The sequence below is a fragment of the Coregonus clupeaformis genome, unplaced genomic scaffold (genome assembly GCF_020615455.1).
Source record: "Coregonus clupeaformis isolate EN_2021a unplaced genomic scaffold, ASM2061545v1 scaf0005, whole genome shotgun sequence".
NCBI classification, from domain to species: Eukaryota; Metazoa; Chordata; class Actinopteri; order Salmoniformes; family Salmonidae; genus Coregonus; species Coregonus clupeaformis.
Window position 1 is genome coordinate 1,378,529 of NW_025533460.1, and position 21,704 is coordinate 1,400,232.

The 21,704-nt window shown below is 42.9% G+C and overlaps 1 protein-coding gene across 1 annotated transcript in view; it reads right to left on the bottom strand.

Moving 5' to 3' along the window:
• LOC121577847 (LIM domain and actin-binding protein 1-like) overlaps window positions 1-20,778 on the bottom strand; it is a 43,595-nt gene extending 22,817 nt beyond the window's left edge. The window contains exons 1-4 of the mRNA XM_041891787.2: window positions 20,691-20,778; window positions 10,148-10,306; window positions 6,861-6,906; window positions 2,564-3,016 (exon numbers count right to left, since the gene is read on the bottom strand). Coding sequence (XP_041747721.2) covers window positions 2,564-3,016; window positions 6,861-6,906; window positions 10,148-10,272 — 624 coding nt within the window. The 5' untranslated portion in view covers window positions 10,273-10,306; window positions 20,691-20,778. The remainder of the gene's footprint in view (window positions 1-2,563; window positions 3,017-6,860; window positions 6,907-10,147; window positions 10,307-20,690) is intronic.
• Window positions 20,779-21,704: the final 926 nt, after the last annotated feature.

The window sequence follows — 21,704 nt, forward strand, 5'->3', positions numbered from 1 at the left end:
GACAAGCATGTTCCTAAATCTACACAACTTAACAGGCTAAAGCTCCTACGTTTTTCAAGCAGGTGTCATGTAGTCTATCCAAAGTGCTATAGTCTCAAACTGTAACTTCTTTGCATGTCCAACTGGTCTGGGTCTAACTAGGTAACTATAATCATAAAATAATGGTGTAATAAATAAATAAATATATATAAACTATGCAAAAAAAAAACAAAGGTACCTATGTTTTGAATACTATGGTAATAGAGATAAGACTAATGCCAGTGGCAGTATAGGGTGGTTTATTTAGGGGACAGCCAGGCAGTGAACAGAGCCCAGCTGTATCTGTTCCATCTCAACCTTTTATGCCTAGGCTCCATTACAGCTATTCAGATGGACTGATAGCAACATCCTAGCTCATACAGTTAAGGCGTCAGCATGCTTCGGTTCGGCTGGCACCAAGCCGAACCCGGTGAAAAAATGTGCATTAAAACAAGTTGTCTCTTGTTGAATGACAACAAACACTTTATTGAAAAATCCCTACTGTTGACCAATCACCGATGAAGGGACGGAAAAACCCATACCACACAAAATGTCGTCATAATATTATGCACGAACTGTTCCGGATGGGAAGCATGCGGATGCCTTTACACCCCAGGGCTGATCGAAAAACAGTAGATACAAAGAGAAAGGGTGAATATAGAGATTAAAAGAGAACTAGAAACAATGAGTGTAGCCCATTTGAGGTGAGGGTGAGGTAATAAAGCGAAAGAAAAACTGAAAAAGAGGCGTAGAACTAAGGAGAGAGAGGGAAGGAGAGAGCAAGAGAACGTACTGTGACTTTTTGATTGGAGAGAGAGAGAGAGAGAGAGAGAGAGAGAGAGAGAGAGAGAGAGAGAGAGTGTGTGTTCTGTAGGAGCAGGGTTTGTATGCCTCCAGTGATTGGGAGAGAGAGAGAGAGAGAGAGAGAGAGAGAGAGAGACAGAGAGAGAAAGGAGTGTGTGTTTTGTAGGAGCAGGGTTTGTAGGCCTCCAGTGATTGGGGTGTAAGGAGCGTGTGCATAACACTCCCATGACATCATCACTGCTGTAAGATGACATCAGCCTAGAGCAGGCACTGAGCTATAGGGGAGGGGTGGGGGGCACTAATGTGTGTGTGCGTGAGTGAGATGGAGCACAAGTCCGTGTGGGTACACCTGGAGACGGGGTGTAGTCAGCTGAAATGCACTGGGGTAGCAATTAAGGCTTTTGTGCGTATGTGTATTAAGGAAACACACACACACCAAGCACAGCTCTCAGACCAAGACGAATCGAGGCCCTCCTACCGTCACTCCCCTCAAGTCCAGAAGCATGGCCATTTTGGCAGGCCTCATCTGACTGACTGGCTGAGAGAACAAAGACTACAAGACTACCACTGTTCTCAGACCAGTCTCCCTAAGGAGACACTGGGGGAAATTCCAACATGTACGCCTAGGTCTTAGACTAGTGGTCATCATGAACACACTTAAAGAGATGAACACCAAAGCGTGGTGGCGACTCACTCCAGTACGAGTCGGACTCCCCAGCCTTGCTCTCCCACCTGGACCATGCTTCAACACTGTTGGCTAAGCCAGGGTAACCAGAGACCACCAGGAATACAAGACACTATTCTCACAGTAATATGATTTATACAAAGTACTATTGTCTCAGAGTCACACCCCAAAGTTTTACTAAACATTTATAAGACAAGAACATTTGAGAGGAAACAGGAAACTGAAAAATAGGAGGAGCAGCTGTGTCCAGAAGTGGAGTGTAATCTTGTGTGATGCTGACAGAGAGGTAGGTTGGGGGCCATGGGGGGTGAATACCTAACTGAAGGAGAATGACAGGACACAGAGAGGGAAAGAGGGAAGGAGAATTCTAAAGGTGGGTCTTTGAAAAGAAAGACAAGGAGGAATGTGGGTACCTTCTTGAATTTGGGCTATTAAACATGGCCACTAATGAGTGACTTATCTATGATAATATCTGAGGAGCCACAGGAGAACCTCCCTCTGAGTGTGTCTTGCGCAAAGCATTGAACTTCTCAACTGGGGGTGTCTCTGTCAAGTCAGTGTGTGTATGCACGTTTGAGAGCCTCTTGTGTGATTAGGTAAGCTAGTTTTAGCAAGTTTCCACTAAGTGAGTGTGTGTGTGTGTTGAAGTCTCAGTGAATGGGTGTTCTGTCTGTACTTAGTGATGTGCACTGAGACAGACAGTGGTCTTTGGTGTGCCTTATGAAGTCTTGAGACAGGGCTTTTTGAAAAGCACGGGTGCATCAGGTACCAAGGCATGTGACTGCTAGCATGACTACAGTCCAAAGGAAGCATTAAAATGTCTGGCTGTGCAACAACAGATCAGGAGTTCAGCTGCATCCCAGCTGGATACAGGGGGCTAACCAATCACACACACACAGATGACTGACCTGACCCCACAACTATACAGCGCAGCTACATGTTGAGGAAGATGCCAAGCGACAGAGCGAGAGAAGTATCATTAGAGGAGAGAGAGAGGGAGAGATACTGTGTAGATGGATACATACCCACAGTGTATGTGTGTCTTATCAGTCTTACCTTTCCCTTGGTGCCCTCTCCCTTCTCAAACATTATCTTCAGGCTGTTGAGAGGCACGCTGGGTTTCTCAATGGGTGTGCAGGGGCTGGGTGGCACCACCTTCTCTTCTACCTGCATCAGCTCTTCCTCCTCCACTCGCTCGCTTGGCTGCTGCGCTTTCTTCTCCATCCCTCTCTGTCCCTCCTCGGCTATAGCTGCTGCTGCTGGATACTGGAAGCGGCTGACGGCTGTGCTTTGACCACCCTGAGTGCTCAGGGATCCCGGGGACTTGGCTGGGGGAAGGTGCTCGGTCGGGGGGGTTGGTTTTGGTACGGCAGGGGGGGAGAGGCGGGTGCGGGGTGGGCCGGCGGATAGCGGGGCGGGTCTGTCTTGGCGAGGACCTGGCTGCTCCCAGCGCTTCTTCAGAACACTCAGGTTCCCTGAACGCAGGGTGGGCGGCAGGCTCTCCACTGACTGACAGGAAGAAGAGGAGAGGAGAGCAGATTAGTGAATGGTCAACTGGAAGAATGTCTTGAAGTTGTCCTGAAAAAGGTAATATCGACTGAAAGGTTAACCATATAAACTGTACAGAGGTAATTGTGTGTAGGAGTAGTCTTGTATGACAAATACGGTACCAATTTCTAACAGTTAATAATACAAATAGTCAGTCTCATTTTTCAACTGTGTGGGATCAAATGACCAAACAAGCTGGAACGAAACAAATACCAACTAAATACTCATCACCAGTTGCTTCCTACATTCTACATCTACCAGTCAATCATGTCCTGTATTATATAATCCAATTCCAAGCACCCAGACTGCAACCAAATGAACAGGAAATAACACAGGAAAAATCAAAAGCTCATAACTTTCTTACTGAGGCCACAGTGGGAAAATACTTTGTGGACAGCAGTAGTTACTGACGTGGAAGAAAATACAAATTAGATAAGCAGAGTTGGTCCAGGAGAGAGGATATGTTGTCACAGTAGCTGGCTGGTAGCTGAAGTCAGAGCAGGCAACCATCAGCTGCTGCACAATCAACTCTACAGAGGCAGACAAAGTCTTCGCTCAAGATGGAGAGAGAGCTGCACTGAACATGGAGACCTCTTTCCCAACCGCATTCCATTCTGGGGCAACCTACATCATCTTTTCCTGAAGGTACAGGGAGGGTTCTCTGCTCGGCATATAGGCTCAACCATCCATGAAGCTCCCAACTCATAACTGACACTGAGCAGCAAGCTGAACTATTAGGGGACAACAATACTCCACTGTGTGATGTCCATGACTTTGATTTTCACTAGAAGATATGGAAATGAATGCCAGCTTGTAAACGGTCTGTGTAATATGGGGAAGTTCTGAAAGGTATGTGAAACAATATGGCCCTTTGAAAGCAGAACAGAGTCAACTAATGAACTAATAAAGTTAAGTTTACATGGGGAACTCGATGTTCCTGTCATGGAACCGCACTGGGCTATGGCAAACAGAGCCCAACTCAATACAAACCATCTAAATCACATGGTTCACACCCATGAAGAAGAGAAACAATATGTATTCTAAGTGGTAAAAGGACATCCATAACACAAGCCCCAAGCAGTACTCCCTAACAAAGAACAAACCTGACTTTTCCCTTCAACGTGATGGTCAACCATATAGCAGTGGCCGTCCACACAAACTTGAGAGAGATATAAAAAGCTGACATGACTTCCCAATGTCATCGCATTGACCACACACACACCACAACCAAGCAACTCCAACAAACCTAACCTGCAAAATACATCAAGTCATGTTCCACCAACAAAGGATGTGACAGAAACTAGATGGAAACACATGGAAAAAAAGCAGAGCAGAAGAAGGGAGGACTGAACGAAGGGAAAGAAGGGAGAGAAACCCAAAGCTGACAGAAAACACACAAAGACAGTAGGACACCCAATAACTCTCTTTGTGAGAGCAGCTGGAGTACAATAAGTACAAAAGAAAAGGAGCAGCAGACAATGAAAAGTTTGTTCCCCGTTTTGTGAAAAGAGAAGTGGTGAAACCTGTGAGAGCGAGACGAAACAAGGCGTAGTGGGGAGGTGGCAGGCAGGGAGAGAGAGTCCTGTAGCTGGAATCAGTCTGCAATCCTTCCCTCTAGTCTGTGCTAAGTGAGAGTGATCAAGCTCTCCCAGATGTTAGCAGTTAGAAAAACTCTGCATGTAGGAACTAGCCCACCCCCCATCAAGACCAGGAGAGAGAGACTGAGGCAGAGGGGGGGGGAAATACCCCAGGAAACCAGAAAATGATACATTTGGGAAAAGGTTTAACTCTTCGCTGACTGAGTCTGTTTTTTTAAACTTGAGTTTTAACTTCTCTTATTGAGGTTTATCCCCAAATAAAGATTTTAAATATATGTAGTTATTTTTTGTGTAAATCCAGCTCAGACACAGCTGAAGGGTCAGGGATTCAATTTTTGTGTGAGCCAATGTCAGAGCCATACCCATGCACTGATGTAAGGTCATCACCTAACATGTAACGTGTCATGTTGCAGAACCTCTTGCCGTCAGTGTCGAGATCTGTGATGCCAAATCACATCATGACATTAAAATTCAAATGGGGCGGCAGGTAGCTTAGTGGTTAAGAGCGTTGTGCCTGTAACCGATAGGTCGCTGGTTCTAATCCCCGAGCCGACTAGGTGAAAAATCTGTCGATGTGCCCTTGAGCAAGGCACTTAACCCTAATTGCTCCTGTAAGTCACTCTGGATAAGAGTGTCTGCTAATTGACTAAAAAAATACAAACAATTAAAAAAATATATTATATTAAATCAAAACTGAAAAAAAACATTCCTGACGGTGTTGTTGTACAAAACCAAACTCTTATTCTTTGTCCTCAAGAAGACAGTGTAAACTACAACACATTATGTTGTCCTGTTTAACCTATGAAGCCATCTCAGTCAGTGACTGAGTCAGATTCCTGCTATAGGCGGCTAATTCCAGCCATTACCGCTACTGAACACACACACTTACTTCCTGGTCAGAACCCAAACTGTGATTCAATCTGACTGACTCAGCAGCAGGGAGGACCACATTAATTGAGAGTACAGTAAGCCACCATGATAGCTCTTACGGAGTGGAACATTCATTCCCCTATAAAACGATCATTAACTTCTGCGTGTCTTTTGTGGTTAGAGAACATAATAGATGTGATTAAGTAGAAATAATGATACCTGTAATTACATACAGAACAATTACTTATAATGGTCACAGTTGAAGGGGGGGGGGGGTTTGAGATGCCACATAGTCAACATAATATTAGGACGACTACAGGAGCCTCCTTACAGTTTATTTGTGGACCAAAATGCCATCTCATAGTCTCATGTTAAATTGTTTTAGTCCCATGTAATCTGTCAGCTCCAAATATACATGTAATCCTTCATTATGACACTGCTGCTGTTTGACCTGACCTGTAAAAACGTAGGGACCAAAAATATGTGAAAAAGTAAAACTCCTGACCCCTATGCTCCATACCGCAACACAGAGGAAAGCCGAGACCGCTCTTCCTCCTTCCATTACCCTTGGAAAATGTACAGCCCATCCCTTGACACCAGTGTTGCCTGCCTGTCGGTACACACACACACACACACACGCACGCACACACACACACACACACACAGCATTGTGCTGACTGGACCTGTTTAACTCAGCACAGACAGGAAGGAACAGCATTCACTGGCAGCTAAGTAACCAATGATCCGAATACAATCCCCATCTATCAGCTATTGGAAATGGTAGTTACCTTGTACTCCTGCATGACATTGGCTGATCACTTATTCCCTGTACCCTTGTCCACTTCTCCAGCACTGCCCAACAGACAAAGACAACTATCCCAAGAGGGAATTACTTTGGGATTAGTTGGCTGAGTCAGGATTAGGGTCATGACTGCCTGCCCATCACAATAAGTGGCCAGGCAGAGCTAGGCATGGACTCGGTGTGTGTGTTCCTCAGACGGGATGAGGATAATAATGTGTGTGTGGGAGGTCGTTTTTGAAAGGCCCTCTAAAAAAGAGGCAGACAATGTGAATGATAAAGTGCTTTATCCCATTTACTCACTGTCAAGCATAAGTAGCCTAAGCAGAGAAGAGAGCAGAGAGCACAAAACCACTCAGGCATACACACTTTAGTATATAGTTCACTGGTGACAGATTCAAAGAGACAGGGTCTTGACCAAGAGGACAGCTCCACAAGTGTATCATTGAACTGGTGACTGTGTGTCTGATGTAATGATGTCACATCCTGTAATTCCATGAGTGGGCCTCTTGTTGGGGAGCTGAATGGAGATACTCACTGCTTTCTTCTTCTCTGCATTAGACTCCTCAGCAGCTCTCTGGTACCTGTTGGAGAGAGAGAGGAGCAACATTGACCTCTGCTGATCAAGAGAAGAGGTGCACACAATAAAATGGACCAAAGCATTACCAACATTGGCATTATGCTGGGAATGGAAGTTTGCATTGGTGTTGAATCAATAATATCTACAGAGGTTTTGCAGGTCTGAAGAGACCAGGTAGGTGTGCAAACAATATAAAAAAGGTTTAGTGAGGCTTCTAACATTTTTCTGACACCAATCCAGTTTTTTCTGGATCTGCACACTAAAGGGTTAGGGACTAAGGGGAAGGGGCTAGTGGCTAGGGGTTATGTCTAGACTGAGCTATACTCATCTCCCAATGACATAACCCTTCATTACGTTTTTCTCCTTTTCTTAACTCATACAGTTGTACTTTCAGTCTGTTCCCAATATGATGAATGATGACGAACTGGAATATCAAGATTGTGGTGACGTAACATCTACTTTGCATAGCAACATGAGAAATGGACATGTACATATTTTATTAGGATCCCCATTAGCTGTTGCCAAGGCAGCAGCTACTCTAAACATTGTGCATTATACAAATTTACATTACTACACTACTAAGAATAATGTGTGGGTGTGTGGGTGTAGAGTGTGTGTTTTAGAATGTGTGTGTAAGAGTGTGTGCGTGTGGTTCTCTTCACAGTCCGCATTGTACCGTGAGGTGTTGTTTAATCTATTGGATTTTACTGCTAACTTGAGTTACCTGAAGTGGAAGAGAGTTCCATGTAGTCATGGCTCTATATAGTGCAGTGTGCATTTCCTAGCCTCTATTCGGGACTGTGAAGAGACCTCTGGTGGCATGTCTTGTGGGGTATGTATGAGTGTTTGAGCTGTGTGTTAAAAGTACAGAACTGTCTGTTCAATTGGTTAACACATCAATACCTCTCACAAAGACCAGTAGTGATGCAGTCAATCGCTCCTCTACTTTGAGCCAGGAGAGATTGATATGCACGTTGTTGATATTAGCCCCCTGTGTACATTTAAGGGCCAGACGTGCTGCTCTGTTCTGGGCCAACTGTAATTTGCCTATGTCCCTCATCTACAGTGCCTTCAGAAAGTATTCATACTCCTTGACTTATTCCACATTTTGTTGTTACAGCCTGAATTCAAAATTGATTAAATATATTTTCTCCCACCCATCTACACACAATACCCCATAATGAAAAAGTGAAAACGTGTTCTTAGAAATGTTTGCCAATTTATTGAAAATGAAATACAGAAATCTCATTTACATAAGTATTTACACCCAAGTCAATACTTTGTAGAAGCACCTTTGGCGGCAATTATAGCTTTGAGTCGTCTTGGGTATGTCTATCAGCTTTGCTCATCTGGATTTTGGGATTTTCTCCCATTCTTTCTTGCAGATTTTCTCAAACTCTGTTAAGTTAGATGGGGAGTGACGGTTAACAGCAATCTTCAAGTCTTTCCACACATTTTCAATGGGATTCAACTCTAGGCTTTGGCTGGGCCACTCAAGGACTTTCACATTCTTGTTCTGATCCCATTCCAGTGTTGCTTTGGCTGTATGCTTGGGGTCATTGTCTGTTGGAACATAAATGTTCACCCCAGTCTAAGGTCATTTGTAGCTCAATTGGTAGAGCATGGCGCTTGTAACACCAGGGTAGTGTGTTCGATCCCCGGGACCACCCATACGTACAAATGTATGCACACATGACTGTAAGTCGCTTTGGATAAAAGTGTCTGCTAAATGGCATATTATTATTATTTGCACTCTGAAGCAGGTTCTCATCAAGGATTTGCCTATATTTGGCTCCATTCATTGTTCCCTCTAGCCTTACCAGTCTCCCAGTACCTGGCGCTGAAAAGCATCCCCCATAGCATGATGCTGCCACCACCATGCTTCACGGTAGGGATGGTGTTAGACGGGTAATGAGCTGTGCCTGGTTTTCTCCAGACATACCGCTTTGCTTTCAGGCCAAAGAGTAAAATGTTTGTCTTATCAGACCACAGAATCTTTTGACTTATGTTCTCAGAGTCTTTCGCGTGCCTTTTTGCAAACTCCAGGCGTGCAGTCATGTGCCTTTTTCTCAGGAACGGTTTCCGTCTGGCCACTCTCCTATAAAGCCCAGATTGGTGAAGTGCTATAGAGACTGTTGTCTTTCTGGCAGGTTCTCCCATCTCAGCCAAGGAACTCTGTAGTTCTGTCAGAGTAGTCATTGGGTTCTTCGTCACCTTCCTAACCAAGGTCCTTCTTGCACGGTTGTTCAGTTTGGTCGGACGGCCAGCTCTAGGCAGAGTCTGGGTAGTTACACATTTTTTCAATTTCCCAATGATGGAGACCACTGTGCTCTTGGAAACTTTCAACACTCTAGAAATTGTTTTATACCCTTCCCCAGATATATGCCTCATCACAATTCTATCTTGGAGATCTACGGACAGTTCCTTGGACTTCATGGTATAGTGTCTGTCTGACAACTGTGGGACCTTATATAGACAGATGGGTTTCTTTCTAAATCATGTCCAAACAATTGAATTGGCCACAGGTGGACTCCAATCAAATTGTAGTGACATCTCAAGGATGATCAAAGGAAATTGGATGCACCTAAGCTCATTGATTCTTGAAGAATATTACTTATAAACTTAGTTCAACTGTCGTACCCCATCAAAACCCAAAATATAAGCTTGTTTTACTCAAATGTTTGTAAACAAAGTAAATGTAAACAAACACTGTATAGCCTAACAAATATTGTTAAAACTATATTTAATGATATCATGGATGATCAGTCCTTGCATCTATAGCTCTCCAGCCCCATCCTCCCGCTTTTTACCAAAACAGTGGTGGGGAAAATGCTTTGTTATTGTTTCAACTGCTGATTGCTGCTTTAAAGAGTGGTAAACATTAACAGTCAGAATGATCTCTTTAATATACAGCTAACATCTCAGTTAACCCTTATCTTTTCCTCTCTCCATTAAGTATGTGAATTTGGGGTGGGAGCACTTATATAAAGCTTTAAGCCTGAAGTGTTTGGGTTGACTTTCATTTTGGCGCTTGACCGACACCGACTTGACTGACCGTCCATACTGGAGATGAGCACCAAAGAGATACGTGTGCTTAGTTCACTAGGTAAGTTTGCTAAAGCTGGGAGATGGAGGATTCCCTAATCCCTACAGATAGATGTGTGTTTGGTAAGATGCATTTGGAAGATGTGTCTACTGTTCATATAGACAGAAGTGTCTTTAGTAGAGAGTTTTGTGTCACTCACTTGGAGAAGCGCTCTGCGATGGCATTGGTCTTGCCTCGCGTGTTGACCAATGAGAGCTCCCTGGCAGTGACGCGTAAAGACTGTGACGCCCACGACCTTCGGCTGAACGAACTTCCACCTTCCATCTCTGCCTCCTAGTAGCACTCTCAGGGCCAAGGGCTGTAACACACACACATTAGTAGTTAATGATAGAATCAAAATGTAGACAATTTCTGTTTTACATGAAATATATGGGGGGGGGGATTGCATTAAAGACTCTGGGCCCTAGTTATAGGCTACCGCTATAGGCTACCTGGTTTGGTCATATTCTCAGGAAAAACCCCTGGCCCTATACATGACACCCAACACAGAAATACAGAACGTTATGCAAGTTTGTTAACCTTACACAAGTTAGGAAAGTTCTTAACATGTTTTTCCAATACTCTTCAATTAAAGTGTCAGCCTGTATTGTCTATGTTGCTGTTTGATTGATTCATGGTGATTAATAAGCAGTGAGGTAATAGTGCACACCATGGACAAACAGCTGGGTGATGTCACAGTAAAATGTTTGCTCTCCGCCCAATGATGTCATCCAACAGTGTCAGTGTGGGTTGTTGAACCCAGGCTCTCCAGGCTATCTCTATGATACTACACTGTATTAGTGAATTCCTATAAGATGGGTGTTGGAGGATTTTTAACAAACTTGCATAACGTTCTGTATTTCTGTGTTGGGTGTCATGTATAGGGCCAGGGGTTTTTCCTGAGAATATGACCAAACCAGGTAGCCTATAGCGGTAGCCTATAACTAGGGCCCAGAGTCTTTAATGCAATCTATATGTAGTTCCTTCTACCCCCCCCCCAAAAAAATATAAAAAATAAATAATAATAATTGTAAAGTGGTTATCCCACTGGCTATAGGTGAATGCACCTATTTGTAAGTCGCTCTGGATAAGAGCGTCTGCTAAATGACGTAAATGTAATGTAAATGTAGTAGGCTAGAATTGCAGGAAATTTGCTTAGAAATGCAAAAATTGCTCTACACCGCCACGATAGGGGCATCTAAAATTCAGCCTTGCCGACAGGCTGACCACATCCCCTGTCATACCCCCTACCACGCCCACCAGCTAAGCCCCTTTTTGATCCAGAAACCTGTACACACACACACACACACGATTGGTGTATGATTACAGGAGCAAGCAGAGACACAAACTCTGCCATCATGATCAAGCGGGCAAGTTGACACTGCCTGTGCCACTTGACTGCGGGACTGATACACAACAGACATCAGCAACAATGCTGTCATTGTATGAATCAGAGCATATCATCATCTGGCTGAGACAGACAGTCAGGAGGTTCTGTTCTGAGGAGATAAATCAGCACTCCGACTGCCACTTATCTCTGCCTGATCTTCATAAGCAACAATTATAGAACGCCAGAGTTTAACATATAGGACAGACACCCACATGCATAAATACCTAAACACATACACACACAGGCAATAGTTAGTTACTATAGTTGCTGTGCTTTCCGACAGACACGTACACACTAAAAAGCAGTCTCGTAACACAGCTGGTAAGCCAGTAAAATAGTAATTTGTCTGGAAGGGAGAAACGACAAAAAGCACGTGACACGTTATACATGGAACCACCTTTGGTACACTGCCTGATGTGTATTTGTACAGTCATTTGCAGATAAATTAATGTCAATAGGCTAACTCTAGTGCAGCCAGAAGAGTGTATGGACCATGCCCTTTCATCTGGCCCTCTTCATTAAGGTGTGCTTTGCAGGTATTACATTATTGTTACCCGTCAAAGAGGACTTTGAACTGAATTTAACGTTACCAGAGCAGCTGGTTTTGTATTGACACAGACATGACTAAGCACACGCATAAACATACACATGCAAACAACCAGTATTACTAGACATTGACCATGACGACCATGATGAATGACCAAATCCAAAAGCATCTGTCATATTTCATGAGAAAACGTTAAGAAAATTTGGCAACGATTAAACCTTAGCTTAAGAAGTGAATATTGGTTGAAACCCTGTGAAACCTTGAGGTACTGCACATGTTCGGTGGGAAAAAGGGCTAAAGTGCCGTGTGTGTGTGTGTCTCAGAGGCAATGCATCATATTCATGTGCATCAGGACAGCATGACAGCTCAGGAAGCCAAAGAAAGCCAAAGACAGGCAGGGGACATTCCAATGTAATTCCTCCGAAAACGTTCTCAGCCTTTCCTCCAAGCTGCCTCTCCAAGCTAAGCAAAGGAAAAACTACCTCACAGTAGAAACCAAAATGCAAGGATTGAAGAACTGGATTAGCAGGAAATATTCAGCCACTCTTGGAGGAGAATGGAAATTGAAAATAAAACATGTGTTCTTTGTTATGCGTTTCATCACTGAAGCCTTCAGGGGGATGCTTTTCTATTCAATTTCCATTCCATACTCATATCTATTATATATGCAAGCTAAGCCATCTCCTGCCGTTGTGACATTGAGCAAGTCGCTTAACTCCTATAACTGCTCCAGGAGTGCTGCACTGTGGCTGCCCTCTGCCCAAACCAGTGTATGTTTGTATGTCCTGAGGGGTTGGGATAAAGCAGAAGACAAATTGCTGTTCACATTCATCTAGGCTACATTGGACAATAAAGTAATCATCTTCTTGTAAGCTAACAGAAGCTGTGTCAGTGGAGGTAGCATCAGTAAGGGGTTATGGTGGTTGTGATTCATAGAGGAACAGGTATCCTAACAGAGACCAGGCTTCCTTCTCATATGGCATTTGTGTTCTTCCAACAAGCTGCGACAGAAGTTTAGTCAATCTGGCCCTAAAACACCAGGTCTAGTCTACCCGCTCACCATATCTGAACAAAGTATCTGCATGCATGGTAAGCTGGTCTATTGATACCTTGTAGTACAATGAAATCTATAGGCTACACTTTACTTCACCATAGTTGATTTTGACTGTAAACTGGGAAAATGTACTTGCTACGATTGTAATATGTTGTCTCACCTAGCTATCTTAAGATGAACGCACTAATTAATGTAAGTCATTCTGGATAAGAACATCTGCTAAATGACTAAAATGTAAATGTAAGTTCTAAGCACAAATGCCTTTGAACCTTCACTTTCATCTCATTGCATCGAGTTTTCCCTAGAAACGATGTATCCACAACAAACCCAGATATGGAACACAACACAGGATCAGTCTGTGTTGCGCAATATAGCCATTTCATCATCAGTGCCTTGAGTGACATGGAGGTACAATCAGTCCTGAGGGGAGGTTTATAAGTTGCTATCCCCCACCTCACCCACCTTCCCTGAATACATTTAGGGAATATGTAAAACAAACATGCAGATAGAAAAGAAAACACAAACTGAAAATACCTTTGCAGCTAAGTAAATTCCAGGGACGATAATAACAGCCATGTTAAAAGAACACAATGTCAGGATAACGTTGACTGCACCAACTGACAGATCTAGGGCAGAGGATATAGCTCATTTAAACTGTGCTCTTTCTTTATGTCATATCAACCATACGAGACAGGTAACACTTGAGACAAACTCATTTTGCTAAGTGTCTGTTACTCTATGCAAACTGATTTGCAGATAATGTCACTGTACGTAATTAAACTAACCCAAGTACCATGAGGTGTAAAAGCTAGTTAAAGTCTGGCTCCAAAACAAAATGAAAAAAGAAAATAAATCTATAGACAATTCTGCCTTGCTCTGAACAAAGAATCATTAAACACAAAATCATTCAAGCTAAACTAGCAGGTGAGTCAGAGACCAGGGTTTTTTCTGGATCAAAAAGGGGCTTAGGTGGTGGGTGTGGCAAGGGGCACGGCAGGGGGTCATCCTGTCGGCGTGGCAGAATTTGAGAAATTAACTTGCCGTTTTAAAGCTAATTTCCTGCAATTCTACATATTTTGCCATGCAGCTGAGAGAAAAATGTAGCAGTTTCAAAGGAAAACTCACACTAAATCTTCCGCTGCTCTGTCGCTCACTATATACTTTAGTCTGAGACTGACATCATTGAAGTCGTTTGTGGTGACGAGGGACGTTGTACAAAACAAAGTCATCAGCGATTGGATCGTCTCTAACCAATCAGAGTATCAAAGCCATGACACATTTTTAAACCGCCACTTTAACCACATGTGTTCTGGCTACTCAGATCCAGACTCATTGTAGAGAAGAAACTAACGTCCATGGGCGTGGCATAGGGCTTGGCCGGAGCAAGGAGTCTGGGTAGCCAGGCAAATTCTGCCATGGAGCTGAGACAAAATGTTTCAGTTTTAAAGAACATTTCCTGCAATTCTATGCAATTTGCTATGGCCAATGCTGTGTTCTTTTGCTAAAACATAGTAACAAAATCAATACTGCTAAATTTTCAATTCTCCCTGACTGTCTAGCTTTTATTTAGGTGATTGTACGTTAAAATATAAGGCTCCATTATCTTTTCTATATACTGTGCATTTGGAAAGTGTTCAGATCCCTTGACTTTTTCCACATTTTGTTACGTTACAGCCTTATTCTAAAATGGATTAAATATATGTTTTTCCTCATGAATCTACACACAATACCCCATAATGACAAAGCCAAAAACTGGTTTTTAGAAATGTTTGCAAATTTATTAAATATAATAAACAGAAATACCTTATTTACATAAGTATTCAGACCCTTTGATATGAGACTTGAAATTGAGCTCAGGTGCATCCTGTTTCCATTGATTATCCTTGAGATGTTTCTACAACTTGGTAAATTCAAATGATTGGACATGATTTGGAAAGGCACACAGCTGTCTATATAAGGTCCTACAGTTGACAGTGCATGTCAGGGCAAAAACCAAGCCATGAGGTTGAAGGAATTGTCCGTAGAGCTCCGAGACAGGATTGTGTCGAGGCAATGGTACCAAAAATGTCTGCAGCATTGAAGGTCCCCAAGAACAAAGGAGCCTCCTTTATTCTTAAATGGAAGAAGTTTGGAACCACCAAAACTCTTCCTAGAGCTGGCAATCAGGGGAGGTGACCAAGAACCCAACGGTCACTCTGACAGAGCTCCAGAGTTCCTCTGTGGAGATGGGAGAATCTTCCAGAAGGACAACCATCTCTGCAGCACTCCACCAATCAAGCCTTTATGGTAGAGTGCCCGACGGAAGCCACTCCTCAGTAAAAGGCACATGACAGCCCGCTTGGAGTTTGTCAAAAGGCACCTAAAAGGACTCAGATCATGAGAAACCAGATTCTCTGGTCTGATGAAACCAAGATTGAAGTCTTTGGCCTGAATGCCAAGCATCACGCCTGGAGGAAACCTGGCACCATCCCTACGGTGAAGCATGGTGGTGGCAGCATCATGCTGTGGGGATGTTTTTCAGCAGCAGGGACTGGGAGACTAGTCAGGATCGAGGGAAAGATCAACAGAGCAAAGTACAGAGAGATCCTTGATGAAAACCTGCTTGAGAGCGCTCAGGACCTCAAACTGGGGCGAAGGTTCACCTTCCAACAGGACAACGACACTAAGCACACAGCCAAGACAATGCAGGAGTGGCTTCGGGACAAGTCTCTGAATGTCCTTGAGTGGCCCAGCCAGAGCCCGGACTTGAACCCGATCGAACATCTCTGGAGAGACCTGAAAATAGCTGTGCAGCGACGCTCCCCATCCAACCTGACAGAGCTTGAGAGGATCTGTAGAGAAGAATGGGAGAAACTCCCCAAATACAGGCATGCCAAGCTTGTAGCGTCATACCCAAGAAGACTCATATATATCTCGAAAATGTATTCATACATGCATACATTTATACACACACACACACACACACACACACTACCGGTCAAAAGTTTTAGAACACCTACTCATTCAAGGGTTTTTCTTTATTTTTACTATTTTCTACATTGTAGAATAATAGTGAAGACATCAAAACTATGAAATAACACATATGGAATCATGTAGTAACCAAAAAAGTGTTAAACAAATCAAAATATATTTTATATTTGAGATTCTTCGAATAGCCACCCTTTGCCTTGATGACAGCTTTGCACACTCTTGGCATTAGGTGTTCTAAAACTTTTGACCGGTAGTGTATATACAGTTGAAGTCGTAAGTTTACATACACCTTAGCCAAATACATTTAAACTCAGTTTTTCACAATTCCTGACATTTTAAAATGTCTTAGATCAGTTAGGATCACCACTTTATTTTAAGAATGTGAAATGTCAGAATAATAGTAGAGAGAATGATTTATTTCAGCTTTCCCAGTGGGTCAGAAGTTTACATACATTCAATTAGTATTTGGTAGCATTGCCTTTAAAATTGTTTAACTTGGGTCAAACGTTTTGTGTAGCCTTCCACAAGCTTCCCACAATAAGTTGGGTGAATTTTGGCCCATTCCTCCTGACATAGCTGGTGTAACTGAGTCAGGTTTGTAGGCCTCCTTGCTCGCACACGCTTTTTCAGTTCTGCCCACACATTTTCTATAGAATTGAGGTCAGGGCTTTGTGAAGGCCACTCCAATACCTTGACTTTGTTGTCCTTAAGCCCTTTTGCCACAACTTTGGAAGTATGCTTGGGGTCATTGTCCATTTGGAAGACCCATTTGCGACCAAGATTTAACTTCCTGACTGATGTCTTGAGATGTTGCGTCAATATATCCACATAATTTTCCTTCCTCATGATGCCATCTATTTTGTGAAGTGCACCAGTCCCTCTTGCAGCAAAGCACCCCCACAGTATGATGCTTCACGGTTGGGATGGTGTTCTTCGGCTTGCAAGCAACCCCCTTTTTCCTCCAAACATAACGATGGTCATTATGGCCAAACAGTTCTATTTTTGTTTCATCAGACCAGAGGACATTTCTCCAAAAAGTACGATCTTTGTCCCCATGTGCAGTTGCAAACCATAGTCTGGCTTTTTTATGGCGGTTTTGGAGCAGTGGCTTCTTCCTTGCTGAGCGGCCTTTCAGGTTATGTTGATATAGGACTCGTTTTACTGTGGATGTAGATACTTTTGTACCTGTTTCCTCCAGCATCTTCACAAGGTCCTTTGCTGTTGTTCTGGGATTGATTTGCACGTTTTGCACCAAAGTACGTTAATCTCTAGGAGACAGAACACATCTCCTTCCTAAGCAGTATGATGGCTGCGTGGTCCCATGGTGTTTATACTTGCGTACTATTGTTTGTACAGATGAACGTGGTACCTTCAGGCATTTGGAAATTGCTCCGAAGGATGAACCAGACTTGTGGAGGTCTACCATTTTTTTTCTGAGGTCTTGGCTGATTTATTTTGATTTTCCCATGATGTTAAGCAAAGAGGCACTGACTTTGAAGGTAGGCCTTGAAATACATCCACAGGTACACCTCCAATTGACTCAAATGATGTAAATTAGCCTATCAGAAGCTTCTAAAGCCATGACATCATTTTCTGGAATTTTCCAAGCTGTTTAAAGGCACAGTCAACTTAGTGTATGTAAACTTCTGACCCACTGGAATTGTGATACAGTGAATTATAAGTGAAATAATCTGTCTGTAAACAATTGTTGGAAAAATTCCTTGTGTCCTGCACAAAGTAGATGTCCTAGCCGACTTGCCAAAACTATAGTTTGTTAACAAGACATTTGTAGAGTGATTGAAAAACAAGTTTTAATGACTCCAACCTAAGTGTATGTAAACTTCAACTGTATATATATAAATAACACTGTTTGTACTTAGGCGACCTGAAAGAAAGGATTTCAATGTCAGAAAAATCCCTGGAAACTGAAACACAGGTCTCTCCTTCATGGCTGACTTGGCACCTCTCAGCTTAAGCGGCTGATCAGGTGTCACAAAGCCGCCATCCTTGTTTTAACCCTGTGTGTTTAGACAATAGCCTACCTACGGTAGGGAAAAGTCACATCCATGACATGGATACTGTTGGACTAGCCTTACTACAGTGACAGTGGGAGTTACGGTCAATACTCTCAGTGATAACAGAGATAATGATTATTTGAGATATGCGATCGATATAAAACAGACACACACACACAGTTACACAAACAATGGCACAAGGGGAGTGGTAACTTCATTTCTCCCCAAAGAGTTTAAGTTAACTGTGACACACCTGCAGACATGAAACTCACCTTTTTTAATAGAGTCTAGTTTTTCTGGTATCTTCTCGATGTAAAATTATTGTCTCATCTATTATTTTATAGCACTCCAGTTTCGGTCCAGCCTGTAATTTCAGAACTTCCGATGTGTCAAACTCCCCTGGTGAAACCTTTCGATACCTGACACTGTGTGTGTATGTGTGTGCAATGTCTCTAGTGTGTAAGAGTTTAAGGGGCGGAGTGCGGAGAAAAGTGTCATGAGAGTGGAGGAAGCAGGTCATGTGATTCCCTGCACCAATGACCTTGGATTCCATTTCTCCTGCCAGGTACATTGTCTGTGTGTGTGTGTGTGTGTCTTCAGCAGAATTTCTAGGAAATAGCCTATACAACTCCCTGCTCTACAGTTAAAAGCATTTTAACAACCTGTTGAAAAACTCAAAACTGATCTAAATTGTGTGATTCTATGTCATAACTTGATCCCCCTTAATGATGGTGGTAAAGAAGGGGAGGTGGTGGTTGCAACAAAGGACAGAAGGAAAGCTGGAGGAGAGAGGTGAAGAGAGAGAGGGACAGAGGGGAGAGGAGAAATGAACAGAGAGCCAGAAGCTCAGGTTTCTCTGCGTTGTTTGAAAGGGGACCTGGAGACACCGAGACGTCCCAGGGGCCTTCATGGTGCTGCAGCAGGGAGAGAAAACCCTGGCTCGCAATACACTCCACACATTCCTGCCTCACCGGCCCTGTCTAACCAGTACCCACCCTTGCCTCACACCTGGAGGTGTGCACGCATGCGCACACACAGCTTTGTCTGCACAAAGTATTTTTAACGTTTAAAAAAAAATACACAAACGTTTCACTAGAGCAGTTTCTCTATGACTTACTGTAGCAATGTAGAATCAGAATAACCTTTATTCGCCAAGTACATTTGAATTTAACAGGAATTTGACCTGGTAAAATGGATCTGCCACAATAAACATAAAATACAGACAGACGTTACACAGAATATACAGACAATGTATAAACAATGAATAACATACAACGTCCACTATAACACTAAATGCAAAACCTCAGGCTATAAGCTATAACTACGAAATGTACATTTCTGTGTCTCATTAATAAACCGACTTCACAAGCATGTCAGAGTTGAGGACATTACTCATTGAAGTGGTTGAAAAAAAAACATTCTGCCCAGTACCTGAACCAGTGAGATCTGTGTGTAGCCTATTTTCTCTTCAATTTACACAGGAAAGTTCCCTAGTTTGTCAATGGTGATCTGTCAACAATGAGGAAAGGGATGACTTGAACAAAATGAGCCGAGATGATGGTTAGCATCATCAATGCATTCCACTGAGTCATCGTCACTGGGACATCACCACCTGGCTGCTTCCTCTGTGGTCTAGCCTGTCTATTCGCAGAGAGAGGAGGATGAAAAGGTGACATGGTCTGGCAGCGTTTTCAAAGACTCAGCTGTGCCACTTCCAAGAAGACCGAGAGAACTGTATAAATAGCGGCATTAAATGAGCATAGAGCTGCATTCAAATGGCCACACGTTGCGATCAAGGTACAAAGATGGACAGTCGGCATTGTGTGCTGGCTGACGGCTGGCACTGAGGTGAACACCAAAGTAGACTCCTCATTTCTCCAGGGACAGCCATTGAATACCCAGCTTGTAATACTCAGCAGGGGTTTGAATATAATATAGCCTGGCTGTCAGGCCAACAACAGGTAACCTACTCTTGTAAGCCCAAGTCAACAAAATTGAGTATTAAACTAATAGTTCACTCCAAAATCAACGTTTATTTTATTTTTTTCAAAACTTAAGTGGTCTAGATGAGTCCATGTCTGTTGTGCAGATCTAACTATATTAGTCAACCCCACAGGCACCATCTACAATGATTCAATTAGATGGTGTCTATCTTTCCCCTTCATTTGGGTTTGAGGAATATAGCTGGATCTACACAACAGATGGGGTGTGGGTAGTAGACTTATTTTGACACTGCACCCCTTTTGAGTTTTGAAAACACTTTAAAACTTTTGTATAGACTCAATAGAGTATAGCCTAATAAAACATCTGGTCATGTACTTGCAAAAAGCGGCATCAGCAGAAAGGAGTGGTCCAATATGCATTATTACCACAATAATCAAGTAGCCATATGCTTACTGTATCCAAATATAATGCATTGTGTCTCCAGTTCTCCACATTGGGAATACCCTCAAATGGGTTAGCCAACTCCCATCACTTCCCTGCAACCTCCACAAGTAATAATGGTGCAAAATTGGCAACACCTGTCAAATTGGCAACATTCATCAGCAAGCATTTTAGCCTTGGCTACAGCAAATTCACCATGTGCACACCACAGCCTAAACTAGCACACCAAAACACACATTTAGGCTACTTTTATTAAAAAGTAAAATGAACATTGCATTATAATAACTGGATATATCAACACAAGTTCATAACAAACCTCCTGTAACTTTACTTTGGCCTTACGTTTCTGATGTTGCCTACCGCAGCTCCTTGACAGTCCCACAGGTGCACTATTGTGTCACGGTTTCGGCCGAGGCTGCTCCTCCTCCTGGTTCGGGCAGGCTTCGGCGGTCGTCGTCCCTGGAGTACTAGCTGCCACCGATCTATGTTTCATGTTCGTTTGGTTTTGTCTTGATGTTGTACACCTGTGTCTAGTTAGTCCTCGTTAGTGTCCTATTTAAGTCTCGTTGTGTGTGTCTGTGTTTGTGTGTGATTGCTCTTCTGTTTTGGTGTTTGAGCTACGTACTTCCCTCCAGTGTTTGGAGAGGTTTTCGCACATGTTAGTGCGCCGTTTATTTGACGCCTGTGTGCGCCGTTATTTCGCCTCTGGGCTTATTGTGCTCATTTACTCCGTGAATATTTCACTAAAGTCTTTTGGACTGAGCTTCTGCGTCCTGCGCTTGATTCCTGCACCACACCCACCTTCAGCACCCCTTGACATATTGAAAGAGAGGCGTTGGTTCGAGTTGGTTGTCGTCTGCTAACGTTAGTGTCTGAGATTTTAACTACATTCTTAAACAAACACATTTAACAAACATTTCAAATGACTACTTAAGTCAGGGTTTTTTGGGGTGGGGGGTATCTGTACTTTACTTTACTGTTTATATTTTTGACAACTTTTACTTTTACTTCACTACATTCCTAAAGAAAATGATGTATTTTTTACTCCATACATTTTCCTTGACACCCAAAAGTACTCCTTACATTTTGAATGATTATGCTTAGGACAGGAAATTGGTTCAATTTACGCACTTATCAAGAGAACATCCCTGGTCATCCCTACTGCCTCTTATCTGGCAGACTCACTAAAAACACATGCTTTGTTTGTAAATTATGAGTTTTGGAGTGTGCCCCTGGCTATCCCTAAATAAAAAATATAACAAAATTGTGCCATCTGGTGTGCTTAATATAAGGAATTTGAAATGATTCATACTTTTACTTTTGATAGTTAAGTATATTTTAGCAATTACATTTACT